We start from the raw sequence: 19,036 nt of genomic DNA, 5'->3' as shown, positions 1-19,036 counted from the left end.
GACCTACCATAATATTTGGAAGGACATGGATTCACAAGATCTGCATCCAGACCCCTGCTTTCATAAAGATGTTGTGGACTCAGGCAGCATGCTGAGGGCTAAATCCACCAAGAGACTTAGCTCAGTCTTTAGCCTAGGATATTAATTTCAAGACAGAGCTCTTCAAAATCAAAGTCTAAATTTTCAGCAGAAAATGATCTGTAAGTTTTTTTGGTTTTATTTTGGGTTTTTTGTTTGTTTGTTTTTTGTTTTCACGTGCCCAGATAGCTAAAAAGGCCAAGCAATTCAGCACTTAATACAAACCTAAATCTAGTAATGGATCAGAAATGAGATACCTGCCTACCTACTTTCCTTTGATGACTTTATCTTAAAAGCGCTCTGAAGCTGTGGTTAGCCATTCATTTAAGCTGGGTGAACTTCTCACCCTCTGTGAGTCACTTGTCCTGCTCCACCACTGGCCCTCTGAGGAGCTGGAACAAGTATTTTTTGTGGCCATTTTGGACACTGAATCAAGGAACCCATACATGTGAAAAATGTAACTATGTAACCATAAAAAACATTATCTTGGCAAAACTGTGTGGCATTCTCACAGTGAATGAACAAGGAGTACTCAGGGAAAGCAACTCTTAAACCAGCAACCCTGCAAAAGAAACAGAAGTGGAAAGAACATCATGCTGGTCAACAAGAAAATGCTCAGGAAATTCTTGTTCCCTATCACAGTTTATCACATCCCAATTGTGTTAATACAGGTTGGGTTTTTTTGTTTGAACCATATTTTAACCCAGATTCCTCAAAATGACCCCATTAATAATGATTTTTAAAAGTCACACAATATCAGGAATTTGATTTACATTACAAATTCACAAAGGGTTGTGCAGATTGAACTGAAGAAGTAACAAACTTGTATGGAGAAGGAAAAACTAAGCCAGCACTTTGCTGGACCACGTCCTCACTAGAGCTATTGCCAGCCCCAAGACTACACACGTGCACATTTTGCAGAGCTCAGTGGCAGTCATCACTCTTGTTCAATAAGGAAAAATAGTTGCAGTGGTGTGTGTTTTCCACTACCCATGATAAAGCAGCTATTCAGGACACAGTAGAGCCAAGTTTACTTCTTTCCTTCACCTGAAGAAGTTCAACCCTATACCTGTCCTCTAGCCAGTAACTTACAAACCATTTTCCATAAAGAAGGAAAAGGAGAAGGAAAGAAACATTATGCTTCACTGGTCCATTAAGAAAACATGAAAGAAACACTCTAATAGTTGAGGTACTTGCAAAAAAGGCAAGATACAGCTTCAAGGGCTATTTATGCTTATTACCCAATGACTGGTAACGAAAAATTCAAGTCTCCCTCCTTCCTCAAACTGTTTTATGAATCTCCTTCCCAGTTCAGTTTGCCACAGCTGTAACAGCTTGTGAGAATACACAAGTAAGAAAAGAACAGGAAGGGAAGGACCTGCTTTTCTCTCTTACAGCAGTAGTACTGAAATGCCTTCCAAAATTCTTGGCCTACATCCCTTCCACCTAGAGAGAGGAAACCTGGGTATCTAACACTGACTATGAATCCCATGATCAGAGCAAACACCCAGCTGCAAGGTCCTGCAGCTCTCAGTATCAAGGTGGCTCTGCTCCTTTTGGATTTAGCTCTTCACTCAAATTTATCTTTTAGTATGAATTTTCTCTGGCTAGAGGTATTGTTACTTCTGCACACCTGACATACTACTATAAAAATTACATTAAAGACTGAGGCTGTCAGCGTACAAGTGTATCAAAGAACCCTTCCTGCATATTCCTTTAAAATTAAGATTTAAGATAGCATTTTTAACACATTAAGTGGAAAAACTGTTACAAGTATCTTAGAACACTAGTCGGTAGGGTTTCCTTTTTGTATTCTTAAGCTTCAATCTTGGTCTTCCTTTTCTTTCCCTATTTATATCAAAAAGATCCTATCTAGCACTGACCAATTCCTATTAAGTATGGTTCAATTTCAGGATGATTGTAAAAATGTAAGTTACTCTAAGTACAAGGTCTTTCCCATGCTAGCTACACATTTTACTATCCTGGTGAAAAACATCTGTATACTAAAAATGCTAGCTTTCTTCAACTTCTCCGCCTAATAAAGAATTTATTTAAGAGTATGCCTTTTGAAATCAAAATTATGTATAAGCCATGCTATAAACCCATTCATTTTTAAAGGATTTTATTTCTTGAAGTAGGATGTTTGGAATAAAGAGCTCTACACAATATAACAGTTCACTGTAAAGCAATGAAGCAATTAACTGGGCTAGTAAAGTGGTGATAGAAGAGTTTCAAAAGTAAAAGCATGTATGATGATGATGATGACTGGAGAGCTGAATTCACACCCCTCCTTGCTGTTGTTTCAGGCTTCATTGTTGTAGCTTAAACAAAGCCACAGCACAGTTTTCAACATAAAAACAAACCAAACCATAACATATAGAAGCCTTCTTTCCTCCCACTTTTACTTAACTCTCTCACTCAAAAGAGAGGCATCAGTGTTTTTCAAATTTTACGGGGGAGAAGTACAATCTGTTCCTATAAACAGGATTTGTTATTTTAATTATTTTAAAGCATTGAGATTCATTTTAAAGGAGCAGTTACAATAGTTATTTTATAGCAATTACACCTATTAGTTAACAACCTATGAATTCCACTAAGTATTAACCTTGGCTATAACAAAGGTTGCCAAACTTTTTTCAAGCATTTTATTTTATGCATTTTAAATTATTTTTAGGAAGGTATCTTTTAGCTTAAATGTCTCCATGTTTGTCTTTGAAATAAAAATGAAGCAATAAAGATTTAATTATGACTAAGAAAAAACTCAAATGTACATTTCAAGCTAGTAATTTTGGAACAGAAAGAGAGGAACAAAATCCAAAATTTGAACTGAATTATACTTGTCTGAAAAACTATATAAATTATGTCTGAAAAAAATCTCTGAAAATTAGCAGTAAATTTACTTATTTGAAAACTACTATTGTCATGTCAGTTCACCTAATCTAGATTAACCTCATCTGTACGCTTAAAAAAGGTCAACTTCTCCACAAGATAATAGGAAATCCTGTGAATCTGCAAAAATGTAGTTTTACTGCAAGATAAGAGTGACATGGTTAGATCAAGGGTATGTAACAGATCTGACCTTACAAAGTACCACCTTGTCTTTTCTATCCTTTTGCAGCAAGTAACAGCTTATTTCCTTGCATTGAAAAGTCACATTTCTTTGGACAGAAGCAACATGTTGAAGTGCAGCTGGTTACTAGAGCCTTGACTGGACAAAGGAGTCAGGCAGCAATACAATGGGATTTCTTTCTGCAAAATCTTGATGGAGAAAATAGCCCAAATATACTGCTACTGCGCCTACTCAACTGGCTGGTTCACAGAATCAGCAAATGAAGTCTGTTTTTCAAAAGATTTCTATGCTCTGTCTCTTTTTCCCACTCCATCTATCACCACAAGTCTAGCTCTTCTCCTTTCCCCTCAATTCCTGAAGGCATTGCTTCACTAGGCAAGAGACAGCAAATAATGTGACTAACGGGAAGCCGTGCTGCGCAGCTGGCTTTGCAGCAGATGAATTCTGCCCTTTTTCAGTGAAGGAGTAAGCTGGGTTTCTCTCCATTAACCAGCTGCCATTTGCGAGGAGTGACATTATCTGAGGCTTCTGCCTACCCTCACATTAAGATGAAAACGGTCCATGGGTTTTAAAGCTACCAGGGAAATGGCTGAGGTGATGCAGAACACAACTGCATGAACTTGGTCCCTTTAGGAAACCAAACTAAAAGCAAACGCTTTATCTACGCTACTGAAATTTGGAGGCAGCACTATACACCAACCCAAATGGCTTTCATAGATGCACAGGAAATGGTGCAAAATGGGAACTGGAGCAAGAATAACCTGTGCATAGAATTGGCTTAAATTCTGTTTTACGTATGTTTCTCTAACACAAACTTGGTGTAGATGAAAGCATTAGAAGCAGTAAACACTGGCAAAACCGTAGATACGGAAAAAAAATACACGTTTTTCTCCTCACTACTCTTTCCAGTGAATACCACTTTCTCAGAAAATGAAAAAATTGACATCAACATTTTAAATCTGAATTCATACATAAAGAATATTACCTTTATAAATGACATGTAAATAAACAGAAAATCAACAAACATAGACATCTCAATGTATGCAGATATTGAAAAAAGTATCATAACATTTCAAAGAAGAAAAATAGCAAAAATACTAGCTTTATTCACACCTCAAACACATTCAAAGCAAGGTTCAAAATAATAAAAGAGGTTTTGAGATAAGTGATGAAAATGATTAAGTATGTGCAGGGAAATGGGTGCGACTACCTTGCATTTAGAGAAGACAATAAAAGGAAAAAAACGCATAGTACCTTTGACTATACATTACATACTCCTGTTTACATTCTTGTAATGCAAACCCAAGAATAATGTCAATGAAATCAAAAGCCTGTGTTTGACTGATCAAAGCAGAACTCTGTAATAATAAATGAAGCATATGGAATTTACTCTAGCAAATCATGAATAAGCTATATGTATCCCTACTGTTCAAAATCAGCAAAAGCATTAATTGTCTTACTAGAACAGACAAATCTCCAGTAGCTGGACTTTCTAACAAAAAAAAAAAAGTGTCCCATGCAGCCAAAAGGTAAGCTAATTGTCTACTTTGAGACAGGCCACTGCATTCTGTATACTGCATAACAAACCCATGATCTCACGGTAATTTTTTCGTAATAGTATCATTAGAAGATCTGTTGCAATTTCAAGTCATCTTTAGGCTAGGGTAGTCAATTGTTTAGGTCATACACATTAGAGAAGATAGAGTATGTCTCCCCTTGGACAAATTAGGATATGTATTAAGATACATACTTTGCATTTTAAAACAAGTATTAATTTTGCAACTTTCTTGCTGCATTAAGATGGCTTCCTGCATTGCAGTTTTTACATACAATGTTTCCAAACAGTTTAAAAAAAATTGTTTTTCAATGATTTGGTTGTTTACACTGCTATCTTCAAGCTAGCTGACATTTTATTGCATACTGAGACCAGAACACAACTTACTAAAACACTAATATGTCAGCTTTCATGCCAGCTTCTGTGATTTTGTATTATAAATTGTAAGGAGCAAACTATTCCCTTCTTCAAAGTTAGTAAGACAAGAACCTCAGCTGCAGAGAATGGAGATTGTTGAAGAGAAGGATTTTGAAAGGATTCTTGGAAAAAGCAAGCATGGTAAAAATCAGGACACTCTTTCAAAGGCTGGGAAAAGCATAAATAAAAGGAGGAAGCCATAGATGGTAACAACTAAGACTGCTAAAAATATATAGTGTATCATCATTCAAGATAAGAAAAGACAATGGAAAGAGGACAAAAATGATTCCGGGTAGACTAAAAGGCATGGTAAGGCTATACATGCATGTGAACTTGAGGGCTAGCGATTTATTCTATGCTAGAGAAAAGAATTATAGCAATAGCCAGAACTACAGTCTTGCAATCAAAATGCACAGGTTCAAGCAAACACAAATATTTCTGCATAAATCTTAATCTAACTGGCATGAGTAACAAGACACAAGACACTGGAGCACAGACTGCAGTGCTAGCCCAACAAAGACATGTATACACAGCCTGCTAAGCCAATACTACTTCATCTTTACTTGCTTCTAGTTTTGATAAGAAATAATGTACATGCTTCATTGCAGCGAGACCTTTCATTATAGCACTGATGTTTCCTTACTTCTGTCTTACCTCTAAGAGATGTCTTGGATTTAGTGCAATGAATTCATATACCCACACAAATGTCACCAGTAACATGCATTCTGTCTGGAAAATAACTAGACTACCCCATGATACATCTACACTGCAGTGTGATCGAGAACTGCAGTAGTAGAAAAATATACCTGATCGAACTTTAACGCAGTCAAAGCATGTGACAATCACTGCAAAAATATGATCGTCTTGCATGGAAGTTCATTCCATCCAAATAAATAGCTGGAATCCCCTGTGGCTTTGCAAAGCCCATGCTGAAGCCTCTTCTCACCTCATCTTCACACATCTACTGTTCAAATTTACTAGATTAAATCTGCCTCATATTTGCTATCTAATTGTACTGCACTAACTCTTTTCAAATGTGCACAGACAAAACCCAAATGAAGATGTAACGTATAGAGGAAAACAAAAGAATTTTAGCAGTAGTATGGAAGAAGAGAAATGAGAAGGCTACAGATTCTCCCCTGTGAAACAACTTGCCTTTCGGTAACAAAGTTTTTTATGTTTAATTCATGCATGTATCTAAGCAAAACTGACACACTTTTTATAGTTTTTCAGTTAATTTTAAGTATCATACTACTATCATGCCACAATTAGCCAATCTATCCACCATCCTTTGCATTATTTTGTGATAGGAGATACACAGAAATACACAGCACAATCAAGGGTCCTAAAGAACTTACAGCCTCAAAGGTCAGTAAGACTGAGCTGAAAAAAAAGACATATCAAAGGTTTCTGTAGATTGAAAACTGTTGCGGGAGGCAGACTTAGATTGGAAGTTACAACGTACGAACTCCAAGACTGTACATACAGAGCAATACTGCAAAGTAGCTACCACCTGGTACATTCAGACCTTGTCTTAAAATCGATTACAGACATCTTACTAAACTGCTCAAGGTTAAGACACAGCTAGTGAATTCTGAAATACTGCTTGTATTTAATGTTCAAACATAAATACATATTTTATATTATATTTGAATACATTTTCATACTTAAATCTACAGTAAAGTAATTCCAATATTTTAATGCATGCCTGGGTGAAATGAACTAGATACAATACTCTGCATACTAGGTAAGCTCTAGGTATTTTTAGCTTAATATCCACTGTGCGTTCAAGGTCTGTGAACTGCTGCTGAAGCACCCACAAAAAGTTAAGAAAAACAAATCTATTGCTAATAGGCTTAAATTTGCTATACAAGAGTCTGCACAGCTGTTGGAAAATTTTATAAAGTGTACAAATCCAAAATTATGACCTCAGGAATGTAGGAGAGTTAAACGGCAGCAATAGAGGAAATCTAGGGGATAAAAACCAGCAAAAGAATTCAAACCTCACTGGCCCAGTAAACAATCATTCAAGCTACTGCGGGTTACAAACAACACATAGGAGTATCATGTGAACAACATTATAGCCGACTAGCTGTGACTCCCGAATCCAGATGATCTGTTAGCATCTCAGATGCAGCCTTTGTCAAAGACCTGGTACTAAACTTGGAATTTGCTTATCCCTTATGCCACCAAGCTCTATACCAATAACAAATGAATTCTACAGCGGTTGTCCTCTAAATAAATCATGTACTGATCTAAAGCTTTCATCATGACAAAGACTTGATATAAATGTTTTTCTGCCTGTGCTATGCGACGTGGCAAAGAGGAAGGATGATTGAAACACACAAAGCAATAGAGCTGCTTCTGTCACTTCATGCTTTTAGGGCTTGTAACTGGGCAGTAAGTTACAGAGGAACGAAGAAGCAAGGTAACTCTATAGCTTCTACAAAAAGTTTAAAAAACTGATTTTTTTCATACAATTTGTTTCTAGTGGAGGTAACAGGGTTTTCATGGGGGGAAAAAAGCCCTTTGAAAACTACATAGGTGAAAGTTGTGGGGGTTTTTTTCTGAAGTCAATAGATAAACTATATTTTAGACTAATAAAAAAGACCATTTAATTAAGTTAACATCAGAAAAATTCCAGCTGTTAGGCAGACACATAGTCTGCCCAACAGCTTATATATTCTTAACAAAAGGAGTGAACAAAACATGGTTTAAGTATAGTCTCCCCATGAGACTAGAGATACAGGTAACAATACAAAGCAAGTTCTTACATTACCATTAGTTACGTATTAAATTGTACCAACACTCAACTCAAAATTTATGTAAAATATTTAAAGCATGAAAGTAACACACTAGCAAGAATTACAAGACAATAAAGGAATTATGAATAACTCTAGATGCTATAGATGATTAAGTACATAATTAAAAAGATACTTCAGGTTTACTAAGTTCAAAAGCTACATGCCTTTCCTGTAGTACACAACTCTGCAAGAAAAACCCCCAATGCTATACAGACTTTTCACACTCCCTAAATAAGTATCTGCAGTTCTTCAATTCTACAAAGTAACAAATTAGTTTTGTCATATGTAAATTCTTCTCCTACAATTAAGAACAAATTTGTAGCAATTTCAATCTACACATTTATCTCTTAAAATTACATGTTTTTTCTACACTGATTGCCTTGCTATGGTGAGAATATCCTATTTGGGGTAATGCTGTACATAAAAATTTCACATCACAAGTAGATGTTGCTGAAATGGAAGGTGATGTTACACCTATATCATATATATCTTATCCGGTGACACAGATATTTAAAAATTCATACCTGAATATCATTTAAAATAGGACCACTTCAGAGATTTACAGCGATATAGTTGTTGTAGCACAATAATACTGCTGTTAAAAAGCACCAGTATGCAGGATTTTCTTTCCCTGTAATTCTAGTACTTTTGCCATTCAGTGATAAAAGCAAATATACTGTGTTGACTCCTAAGCATTTTTACCCTCCCTCCTTTCCTTGAATCTTTAAAGGTTATATAAACCATAAATAGTTAGTGTTTATATTATGGACTACTTTGCCCTTGCACTAAATAAATTCTTCTCCTAGGAATGTAAAACACTAGAACTGCTATAACTGGACTGATCTGTCCTTAATAGGCTTTATTAAACAGTGTACCCTTATAAACAGCCATACTTTCTGAAATGCTGTATCATCGCAAAGTTATCTTAAAAGCAAGAAAGCAAACATCATAAAATTTACTTGAAATGGTAAGCTAACTATTATGCAGTACATGCATATAAAACAGGAAAAATACTTTTAGTGAAGAATGGCTGATTTATGCAGTAAAAGGAACTAAAAGAATTACGTTGATACTTAACAACAAAGATTATTAACTTGCCTAATTTAAAAACATATTTTACAGTTTCATCTTTAGTAATATGTAAGAGAACACCAAAACATCTTTATAGACACGATAAAACCATTTTTTTTCTTTTTAAGCTTGATACAGTTTAAGAAACCTGCATGGGTAACTGCAAACACTTTAAAGCACAAATTGGTTGGCTTTCCATAGATGAAATATTCTTCAAGTTGCATATGCACAAGAAAAAAAAAAAAATCTTTGATTTATAGTTTAAGTATTTTTTAGTTTCAGCTCCCTCGTCTACAGAAACATGTGGAAACATCAGATAAGAGTCACAAGAAGCTTACGTGTTCACAGTTTTCTCCTAACTGGCATGGGACTAATTCTCAGCATAACCAAACAATCAGTGTCACTTCAAAACAATTTAGAAAGCATCCTGTAACATTACCATGTAATGAACAGTACCTTGTTCATATCAGCATGTACTTGGTGTACTATTTAAAACACAAGCGAGTGCATCCACCTTTGCAACTTTATCCACATGGACTAAAGTTGCCTTTTAAAAAGGTCCTAATAAACACACAGAACCCTGGTTATAAATCATTTTCTGTCTCGGATGCACAGCAGCTGCTAGGTTTCTGAAGCATTTTAATCTCGAATAAAGGCTAGTTTATACATGCATGCTATCTGTAAACATGAAATGAAAACACATTTCTAATAATAAGAATGTAATAATAAACCTGCATGAACTGCTGTCCGATTCATTTTCTTCTTCACTTGCTCTATCATCTGTTTCTTGTCTGTCAAGCCAACGTGCACCTCCACAGTCTTCTGCTGAGAATTCAAATGTAGGGATTTCGGAGGTGGATGCCATTGGACAAGGAGGTGAATTCTGGAAATCCTGTTGGCTGGACCTTCTGTAACCAACTGATGTTAAAGGTAGGTTACCTGAATCTAAAAACTTTGTGCCACCAATTGTGACATTTTGTCCTCTATTCCAGAAGTCTCCCTGGTGGTTTTCAGTTGCAGAGTTAGGGGCTGACGCCTGATGACCAAACCACTTCCATCTGATTTTTAAAATCTGCTTCACGTCAAACTCTTTACGAGAACCAGACATCCTCAGTGAAAGCCAGTGATCGTCTAGGCAACAGGGTAAGAAGCAGCACACATAAAAGAAGATTTGTGCACCCAACCAAGACAAGAGAAACACATGCTCTGCCTGTCTGTGGCAAGCAGATTTTCTACAGAAGGAGGGGAGAAAGCATTGCATTCACATAAAAAAAGGCTTCTTTAACGGTATGGCATTTGAATATAAACAAAAGGCAATAGACGTGAAAAATCCTGAGATAAAAAGAGGAGGTGAAACAACCACCTCAATCAGGAAAAATGCTAATCAGTTTACCCTAAAAGCTCCAAGGCTGTTTCTGTTGCTCTCCTCTGACCATTAGCTTTCAAAAACACCAAACAGTATTCATTAAGGCCCTTTCAAGAGCTGAATACCACCCCTTTCCTTAAACCACAAATGACAGAGAAGTAATTCCTGTACTGCATCTTAGAATCTCTGCTTCTTATTCTATTAACTCTTGCTACTACAGCAGGGAAAAAAACTGCAAAAACCAGATTAAATTCTTCCTGCACTGCTAGAGAATAAATTTACAGAAAAGACTTAAAACCAATCCAAAGATAACTGATTATGCTGGGGAGAAACTGAACTGTAAATAATTCTTTTTCCCATTATAGGACATGCACTAACTTAAAAAGGACAAGAACAGCCTGGAAGGCTCAAGGGACTAGAACTGGATTATAGAGCCTTTCATCTTGATGTGCTTTGATTCAAATCTAGGTCTGCAGTAACTGAAAATTTCTATCTGAAATGAGCTAATGGTTTCCATTCACTTACACATCACTAAAAGAGAAAGCAGAAAAATCTAACTGGTCACTATCCAAGACACCAGAAACACCCCCTGCAAAACAGACAACAAAAGATGAGTTCTCAAAAGGCTTCTTTCTAATCATATACAATCAGCTGTTCCAGATCAGGTTAAAAGAACTGTGATGGAACAGTGAAAAAGAGAGATGCATACTTTGAGACAGAATTCCCTCTAGATAGGTAATTTACATAACATTAAAATAGCCAACAGAAGTTTTTACTTGAATGAGGAAGAGAAAGCCAAAAGGACAAAATACAATGACCAATTTCCATTTCCTATGAAAACCAGACTATTTCCTCTATGACAAATGGAACTAGTCAGGTATAAAGTGCTGAGACTCATTCCAATCACATGAAAACAGTAATAACAATTTTAGAACAACAAAGAGGTGCTGGATTTCAGTTCTCAATACACAGATCTGAAGTTTTCAATCTTCACAGTTCAGTTAGTTTGTTCAACTCTCCAGGACACATATGCAAGAAATTTCTAAGAAGTGCTTCTTTTCTACCTATGGTTTTCATCAAAAGTGAAAGTTATCATCTCTCAGATGAACATTATGAGCTACAAAATATGTGATCTTGTAATTAGGATACCTGCAGTGTTCTTTAAAACAGGTTATATGCAGAGTCCATATGAAAACTTAAACAGTGCCCAATTTTACCACCCAAATAACAAATGCTCCGTTTCACACTCAATGCCAGGAGTAGATCATGCTATTTTCTTGGGAACCACAATGCTGAAAGAGCTAGTTTTAACCTGAGAAGTTCACCCATCATTGCTCAGAACAGTTATTTATGAAAGTGCTTCTCACAAATGCCAGCAAAGCTCATTTCTATAGAAACAGCATTCCAGCTGTTCTCTACGAAGAGATGCTGCATTTCAGAATGCATACCTTGCCAGCATCCTGCCCACCAGAAACTGTATACCAAGGCCTTTGCAGCGTGTCCAGAAAACAGCTGAAGATACTTGGAAGGTGAGATGATTAAGTAGGTAAATATATACAGTTATTACCATCTTTGCTGGGGATTTCATTTAAACACAGACAAAAAGGGAAATATTTAAGAAGGATAATGATTTAAAAGATCAGCATAAAAACTGTACAGTTGTTTAATCAAAATGATATGACATGCAGACCCTACTCATCTTGTAGACATACAGGTAATTGTTAAAAGCTTGACTGCAGCGTTCAAACACCGTAATTTGTGTAACTGCAAATTGGGTGAAACTACAGTACAGCTTAAGAAGTAATAACAAACCAGCATTTTTTAATTTATCCTCTCCTTACATTTTGTGTTGGTGTCAGGTGTTCATCAAGGGTGGAGAAGCAGGACAAGCACGTTAACATTCATCACAGAAGTAGTATTTTAATTACCCATTTAACTATGAAAAGTAAGCTTTAAATACATTTAGTACTGCTGGTATGGTAAATTCATTATACATAAGGACTGACCTAGATTCTTTCTTGTGTAACAGACTCATTTAAAATTCAAACTGTCCCAGTACAAGTCTACTAAGACAATGGCAGATTTGCCAATTCTAGTGCTTTTTCAGCACTTTCTTGTGACTTACTGGGAAATACGGCCTAATTACTGCTTTTCTTTGTCTGTGAAGCTATGGGCTCAAACAGCAATTAGAAAACAAAATGTGCTGTACTTTTAAGAGACCAACACACAAAACCATCTTCTATTTTCTTTCATTCTTCTAGATTATACAAACTCTCCCTCCCCTATACACTCTCCCATATTACAGTTCTAAGACAGACCGCATAAATACCTAAATATTTCTGTTTCATATAAATTAGATGCAAGTTTGTATTACAAATGACAAGATGAGACAAGTGCCACTTAATTCTTCAGTTTAAATTGACAACATTGCTCTGAAATAATTGAGGGCCTCTTCTTGTTCTGGACAATCTTTATTACTATGAACGATGCAAAAGCTTTTACCAGATCCCCAGCTGGAAGTTAACAGACTTTTGAGATCTTAAATGAGGAACTGTTTTAGGACTTCCACTTACTAGGACCACACAAAACTCGTCTTTGAAATGTCATCTGGTGATTGGTGCTGTCAAATCCAAACGCCCACCCCCAGTCTATGGCCTCCCATCATATGTCTGTCTAATGCATGAACACATTTCTGAGAAACCTCCTAAAAAGGTAAGCTGAATAGTACCATCTTAGTCAAACACAGTATAAACAGACTTTGCAAGGGCTCTGAAATATTTTTTCATTTACTAAGGCACAAGTTTTCATTTAATGAAAAAACAAGAGTGCTTATACCCATTTTTTCTGAACTTTGTCACTGTTGCAGCTGAATAACCATTTTCTATTTTGTGGTGAATCATAACAGCATTTTAAATACAGGTACACTGTGCTCTTTGGGAACATAGTTCTTGTTCACATTAATGAGGTTGTGTAAGCTTACTGTGAAGACAATTTTGACTGATCAGAGTGATATTCCTAAGAGTGGAGCACCTGAGAATTTAAGTACATAACTTCTCTCATATGAGCAGCTCCACAAAGTAATAAATTCCTGCCGTTAGCGGGGGGGGGGGAGGGGACAGACACACGACAGTTTCCCAGATTATGCCTTGTGAACAAAAGGTAAACATTTAAATGCACACTGTATGTTAAATCAGCAATTGTGCAAATAGGTAACACCAAGAACATAGCATGACAGCTTTATAAATTGCTCTTTTCACGATCTCCAGAACAGTTTATCTCCAGAGATATAAAAGTCTTTTTTTTTTTACTAGCCGAAAACTTTACTACACTGACATTCTTTGATATTATATATGTTTATTCACACAAGTATTAGAGGAAGATTGCAATCCAGCATAACTAGTTAAAATTATACAACATTTTTATTCCTAAGATACTTCTCCTATATATTATATATTTTGAGGAAATATACACACTCTAAATATTATTATGTACATCACTGGAAAATATGGAAAAACTATCATTTAAATAATCAGGTCTAAGCATTTTTATTCATTATGACTTTTCCTTTTTCACTAGGAAGTCAGTTAAATTTTCAAATACAGAAATATGTTTATGGAATACTTTTTTGAGGCACTTTTAACATTTGAATCTCAATGCCACTTTTCATGGTAACATTTTTCCTGTCACTGCTATGTTTTAGCTTCAAAAACCTATCACCACTCAACTTTGGGGCAACTCAAGATATAATATTTTCAAGGTATTTAGTCTGTCATCTGGATTTAAATATATCCATTTTTAAACTGAAGATCTAGGGGCATAAAGGCTCAGCTAGTCTTTAGAAGATATTAATAATCCTTTTAAGTGCCAATTAAGAATGAAAATGTCAAAATAATTAAAGTCTTTGTTTTGACTGCAAGAGTTGTTTATTGAAAAAATACTGCTTAACAAAAGCATTAAATATAAAAAGATATATTTTGGACATAACTAGACTCATTAAGATGTGATAAAGTAATATATTATTGCCAATGTTTAGTGATCCTAGATATGTATTCTAAAGCTTAAGAAAGGGTCACTGACCATAAGATGTTCACTAATTAATCAAATGCATACTTACAGCATTAAAAGGCATTCAAAATTTAACACGTTTTAAAAAAGGATTTTTAAACCTTAAAATATTAATTTGAGGCATTACAATAACTGTTCAAAGAAAACTGCTATAGACAAACCCCAAACTGCAACTCTCCTTATAACTATGCTTACATTAAAAGAAATGTTAAATGTTTACTTTCTTTTTTCTTCCCTATTCCTCTATTCTAGCCCCAAAATTATAGAAACAGCTCAACAAAGACTTCAGGAATATAGCTATGTTCATGCTCTGGGATTCTATAAAACAATCTCTTCCTATCCTAAAGTTTTTTATAAGTGCAAACACTTCTGGTTCACGGTTATGTGAAAAGAACCCTTACAGCAGCAACAGTATAGTTCATCCAGGAGAAAAAGAGGAAAACACCCTACAGTTACTGACTGTATGTACTTAAATTCATTGTTCCGACTGGCAGAAATGAGCTGCAGCCAAATCACTAGCACCACAACACAACTTTCTGCCACTTTGCATTGCACATTTCCCATGAGAGGTGCAAGCCATATGTTTAGAAACACTGACTATACAGCACTCATCTTAACAGTAGCATGAAAAGACCTGTACAGAGCAACAGCCTGGTTTGCTGTTTATTTTATTCAGATGGGGGGCGGGTGAGGGGGGAGAGAGAAAGATTTCCATATGTAATAGAAGGCTACACTCAGATCCTAGATTTTTTTAGCTCAAGCATCATACCAGTTCACACAAAACAATAGTTGTCTTCCAAGGCACTTATATTTCTTTAACACTAAAACATTAACACTGATTTCTGTCTCTCCAAGTAATACCCAAGCATCATCAGGAACTGCAACATCTACAAGTAAAGCTATAATGCAGAGCTATTCCTAAGTAAACCGTGCAGTAAGTCCCCTGAAGCTTATTCACCCACAAGAAGTTTGCACTCTGAGTCCATCGGGTCAGCTGTGTTTTTTCAGTTAAAACTCATTTATAATACAAAATGGACAACACTGTGAAAGGCCAATCCCCCAAATCACAAAACCAGTTTTCAGTACCAAAATGCTCAAGTAGCCACACAAAGGTAAGGCAAGCAAAAGGTTCATTCCCAGTTCATACACTCCAGAAATACTGGTACCACTGATTCTAATGAAAACAAGGTAAAACCATCCATCTAGAGACAGCAATACTCCAGCACAAATAATCTCTAGAAATGTCACTGTTAAGGAAGAGTGGTAACAAAAACACTGTTCTGCAGATACTTAAAGAAGTCCTGCTGAAAGTAAAGCCATTCTTTAGAACCAGTTTAGGAAGGTATTGCCTAATAAAGCTACAGAAGGCCATACACCACAGATTGAAGGATTGAGGCAAATCCAAACAAAATAACATGGAGATAGTTTCCTTTTATCAAGGTAATATAAACATGGCCAAGGTCACCTTTGTAGGCAAATTTGCAGGCAAACTGAAGAATACATTTTTGTATTTTTCCAAGACAGCAGCAGCTTTATTTCACCAAAAGGCATTCAGTTTCTTTCAAAAACCCACAGAAGAATGGGTAAAGAACAACACTACCAACATCGTCAACAGCAGAGTGGATGCTTGTTCGGTAAAAAGTTACAGCTTTACACTAGGACCCATATAGAAAACTACCAGATTACAACACAATAAAAGAACAGTGTAAACGAAAAGGGTAAAGAACAGTGTAAAACAAGTAGATTTGCAAGTGATTAGGTAATACAAGATAACACTCCATGCCAGACTACACAAGTTTCTAAGAAAAGTACATAGAGGTCTGTGGGCAAAAAGTTTACACTGTATTTAAATGTCGAGCTATGCAATGCCACAAGCTGCTGAAGCAAAGTATTTCAAGATAGAGACTTGAGAATTCTAAATGTATGATTTAACACCAAAAGGCACCTCAGGAGACTCATTATTTCTCTCTCAATGAGGATTTCTGTTTAATTAGCAGCTTCAGTTAACACCCCCCACCCAGGACTTTCAGCTGCATAGGGGATAACATATGAGGATATCATATTTTATTACATATTTATAAAACAAATGGTATGACCTCATCTGGAATTACTTGTGTGCAATTGATCATTGCAATTCAAAAATAGTGTTGCAGAATACAGGGTTCATAGAAAGGCAACACAAATGATCAAAGTATAAAACCAACAGTCATCACACTAAAAGGCAGAATGCTTATAAGAATCATATCAAAGTTTATAAGTACCAAAATAATGTTTATGAAAACCTTATTAATGTCTCATTAATATGAAAAACAGAACTTCTATTTAGTTTTAAGAATTAATGTTACATCTACACAAGATACACACAACATTTTAGGAACCCAATTGTGTATAACATCACAGATGTCAAACAGAACTTCTCATAAAAATCCTTGGAATATAAAGACTTCTAGGAATGTATGCCCACCTGGAGTTGAATCTCACAAGGGACATCAAAGGCAACACGAAGGACTTGCAGAGGTACACAGGTGACAAAAGGAAGACTAGGGAAAATGTGGGCCTGCTGCTGAATGGGGCAGGGCCCTAGTGACACAGGACATGGAAAAGCCTGAGGTACTGAATGCCCTCTGTCTTTACTAGCAAGATTGGCCTTCAGAACCTATGAAGCTCAACAAGGGGAAGGGCAAAATCTTGCACCTGGGGACGAACAAGCCCATGTGCCAGTACATGCTGGGGGCTGCCCAGCTGGAAAGCAGCTTGGCAGAAAAGGACCTGGGGGTCATCATGAACATGAGCCACCAATCTGCCCCTGCAGCACAGGAGGATAATGGTATCCTGGGCTGCATTAGGAGTGTGGCCAGCAAGTCAAGGCAGGTGGCCATTCCCCTCTACTCCAGGTGAGGCCACACCTGCAGTGCTGTGTCCTGTTCTGGGTTCCTCAGTACAAGAGAGACGTGGCCATACTGGAGAGAGTCCAGCAAAGGGCCACTACGATGATGAAGGACCTGCAGCATCTGTCATGCGAGGAAAGGCTGCGCCTGTTTAACCTAGAGAAGACTCGAGGCAGAGGGCCTCATCAATGTGTACAAATATCTGAAGGGAAGGTGCAAAGAAGATGGATCCAGGCTCTTTTCAGGGATGTCCAGTGGTAGGACAAGAGGCAACAGGCAACAAATAAAACACAAGAGGTTCCACCTAAACATAACAAAACACTTTTTCACTGTGAAGATGACTGAGTACAGGTTGCCCAGGAAGGCTGTGGAGTCTACACCCTCGGAGATATTCAAAAGCTGTCCAGACATGGTCCTGGGCAACCTGCTTTTGGTGACACAGCTTGAGCAGGGCTGGTTGGGCCAGATGACCTCCAGAGGTCCATTCCAATCTCAACCATTCTGTGGTTCTGTGAAATGTTGATCTGTTTGTCATGTGGCAAAAGAGAAATCAAGTATCTAATTGACCATCATCTACTTATTCCATGGATTCTTGTCCCTTCCTTGAACTGACCTTACAGGAATGGCTGCTGTGACAAGTAAAGAATTCTTTTAATTAATAACAATCTGCATTTATCATACAAGTAATATGAAAGCAACATAATCTACCAAATGAGCATCCTAATTCTATTTGTATACTCACATTGATTAAGTGCCTTTATGCCATCAGAGCCTTAAAATTAACAACTGGATAGAAATAAACCATTTTGGTAAGCTCAAGGTTAGATGAAAAAGAAAACATTTTGATCTACTGCCAGTTTGTGGTTATGATCCTTACAAGTACAGAAAGTGACTGCCAAGCATGGTAACTAGATGTACAGGATATGAGGAATTCAACGCATCAGTTTCATGCTACTGAATGGAAATATTGCTCCATAACTGGTTATTCTCATCACCCCGCTAAATGAAATATTTCTTTTATCTTTCATACGTATAAACAGAATTAATAAGTGCCTTTTTAAAGAAATACTTTAGAAGCACTTTGTTAGAACATTATCAAAAGGATACTGTACGTGCACACTTTCTCCCCTCTCCAGTACTGTATTACGATTTTCTATGCCAACTCTAAATATATGTGATTTACTTTACTACAGCAGTATGGCACAGAAGAGCATTTTTTCAATTCTGCTTGCCAGTGATGATTGCTCCTTATACAGTTCACTGAACACAGACGAAGCAATGACTACACAAGAAATGCCAAATAAATTATCTCAATTTCTTATGAAATATATGTATTATAGTAAAGATTTTTAAAAGAGCATTTCAGTGTTCACATTTCGATTAAGGACTTGTGAGATGAATCATCAGTAATCACTACTAAAAATCCTGTTTATAATTAGACACACTAGTAGCTGACAGATATACGTTACTAGAAAGTATTAACTTGTAGACTAGAAAACCCAACTCTTTCATCTTATTTCTCCATAACAAGTGACATTTACAGCAGTAACTGTAAATCTGAAATTAAGAACTGAAATGAGATCAATACCAGAAAGCAGTAATCATAATCAAATAGTCCCAGAGTTGTTTAAATTGGATCATACATACATTTGTTTATAAATACACAATAAAATGCCTTGTATTACTTGCTTTAATTGCAAGCATTGTATCTTGACAATGGGT

The 19,036-nt window shown here is 36.4% G+C and overlaps 1 protein-coding gene across 7 annotated transcripts in view; it reads right to left on the bottom strand.

Annotated features, from left to right (window-relative positions):
• Positions 1-19,036, bottom strand: part of KLHL5 (kelch like family member 5) — a 66,795-nt gene that overhangs the window by 37,281 nt on the left and 10,478 nt on the right. Inside the window, exon 1 of one of the 7 annotated variants that reach the window (XM_074865995.1) lies at positions 9,727-10,269. The exons of 5 other annotated variants lie outside the window; for them this stretch is intronic. In XM_074865995.1, the coding sequence (XP_074722096.1) occupies positions 9,727-10,256 (530 nt within the window). In that variant the 5' untranslated portion in view covers positions 10,257-10,269. Of the gene's footprint in view, positions 1-9,726; positions 10,270-19,036 lie in introns of those variants that run through there. One more of the 7 variants, XM_074866002.1, reaches the window with a different exon arrangement.

Source organism: Strix uralensis, chromosome 4 (genome assembly GCF_047716275.1).
Source record: "Strix uralensis isolate ZFMK-TIS-50842 chromosome 4, bStrUra1, whole genome shotgun sequence".
NCBI lineage: Eukaryota > Metazoa > Chordata > Aves > Strigiformes > Strigidae > Strix > Strix uralensis.
This window is presented reverse-complemented; position numbering and strand designations above follow the sequence as displayed.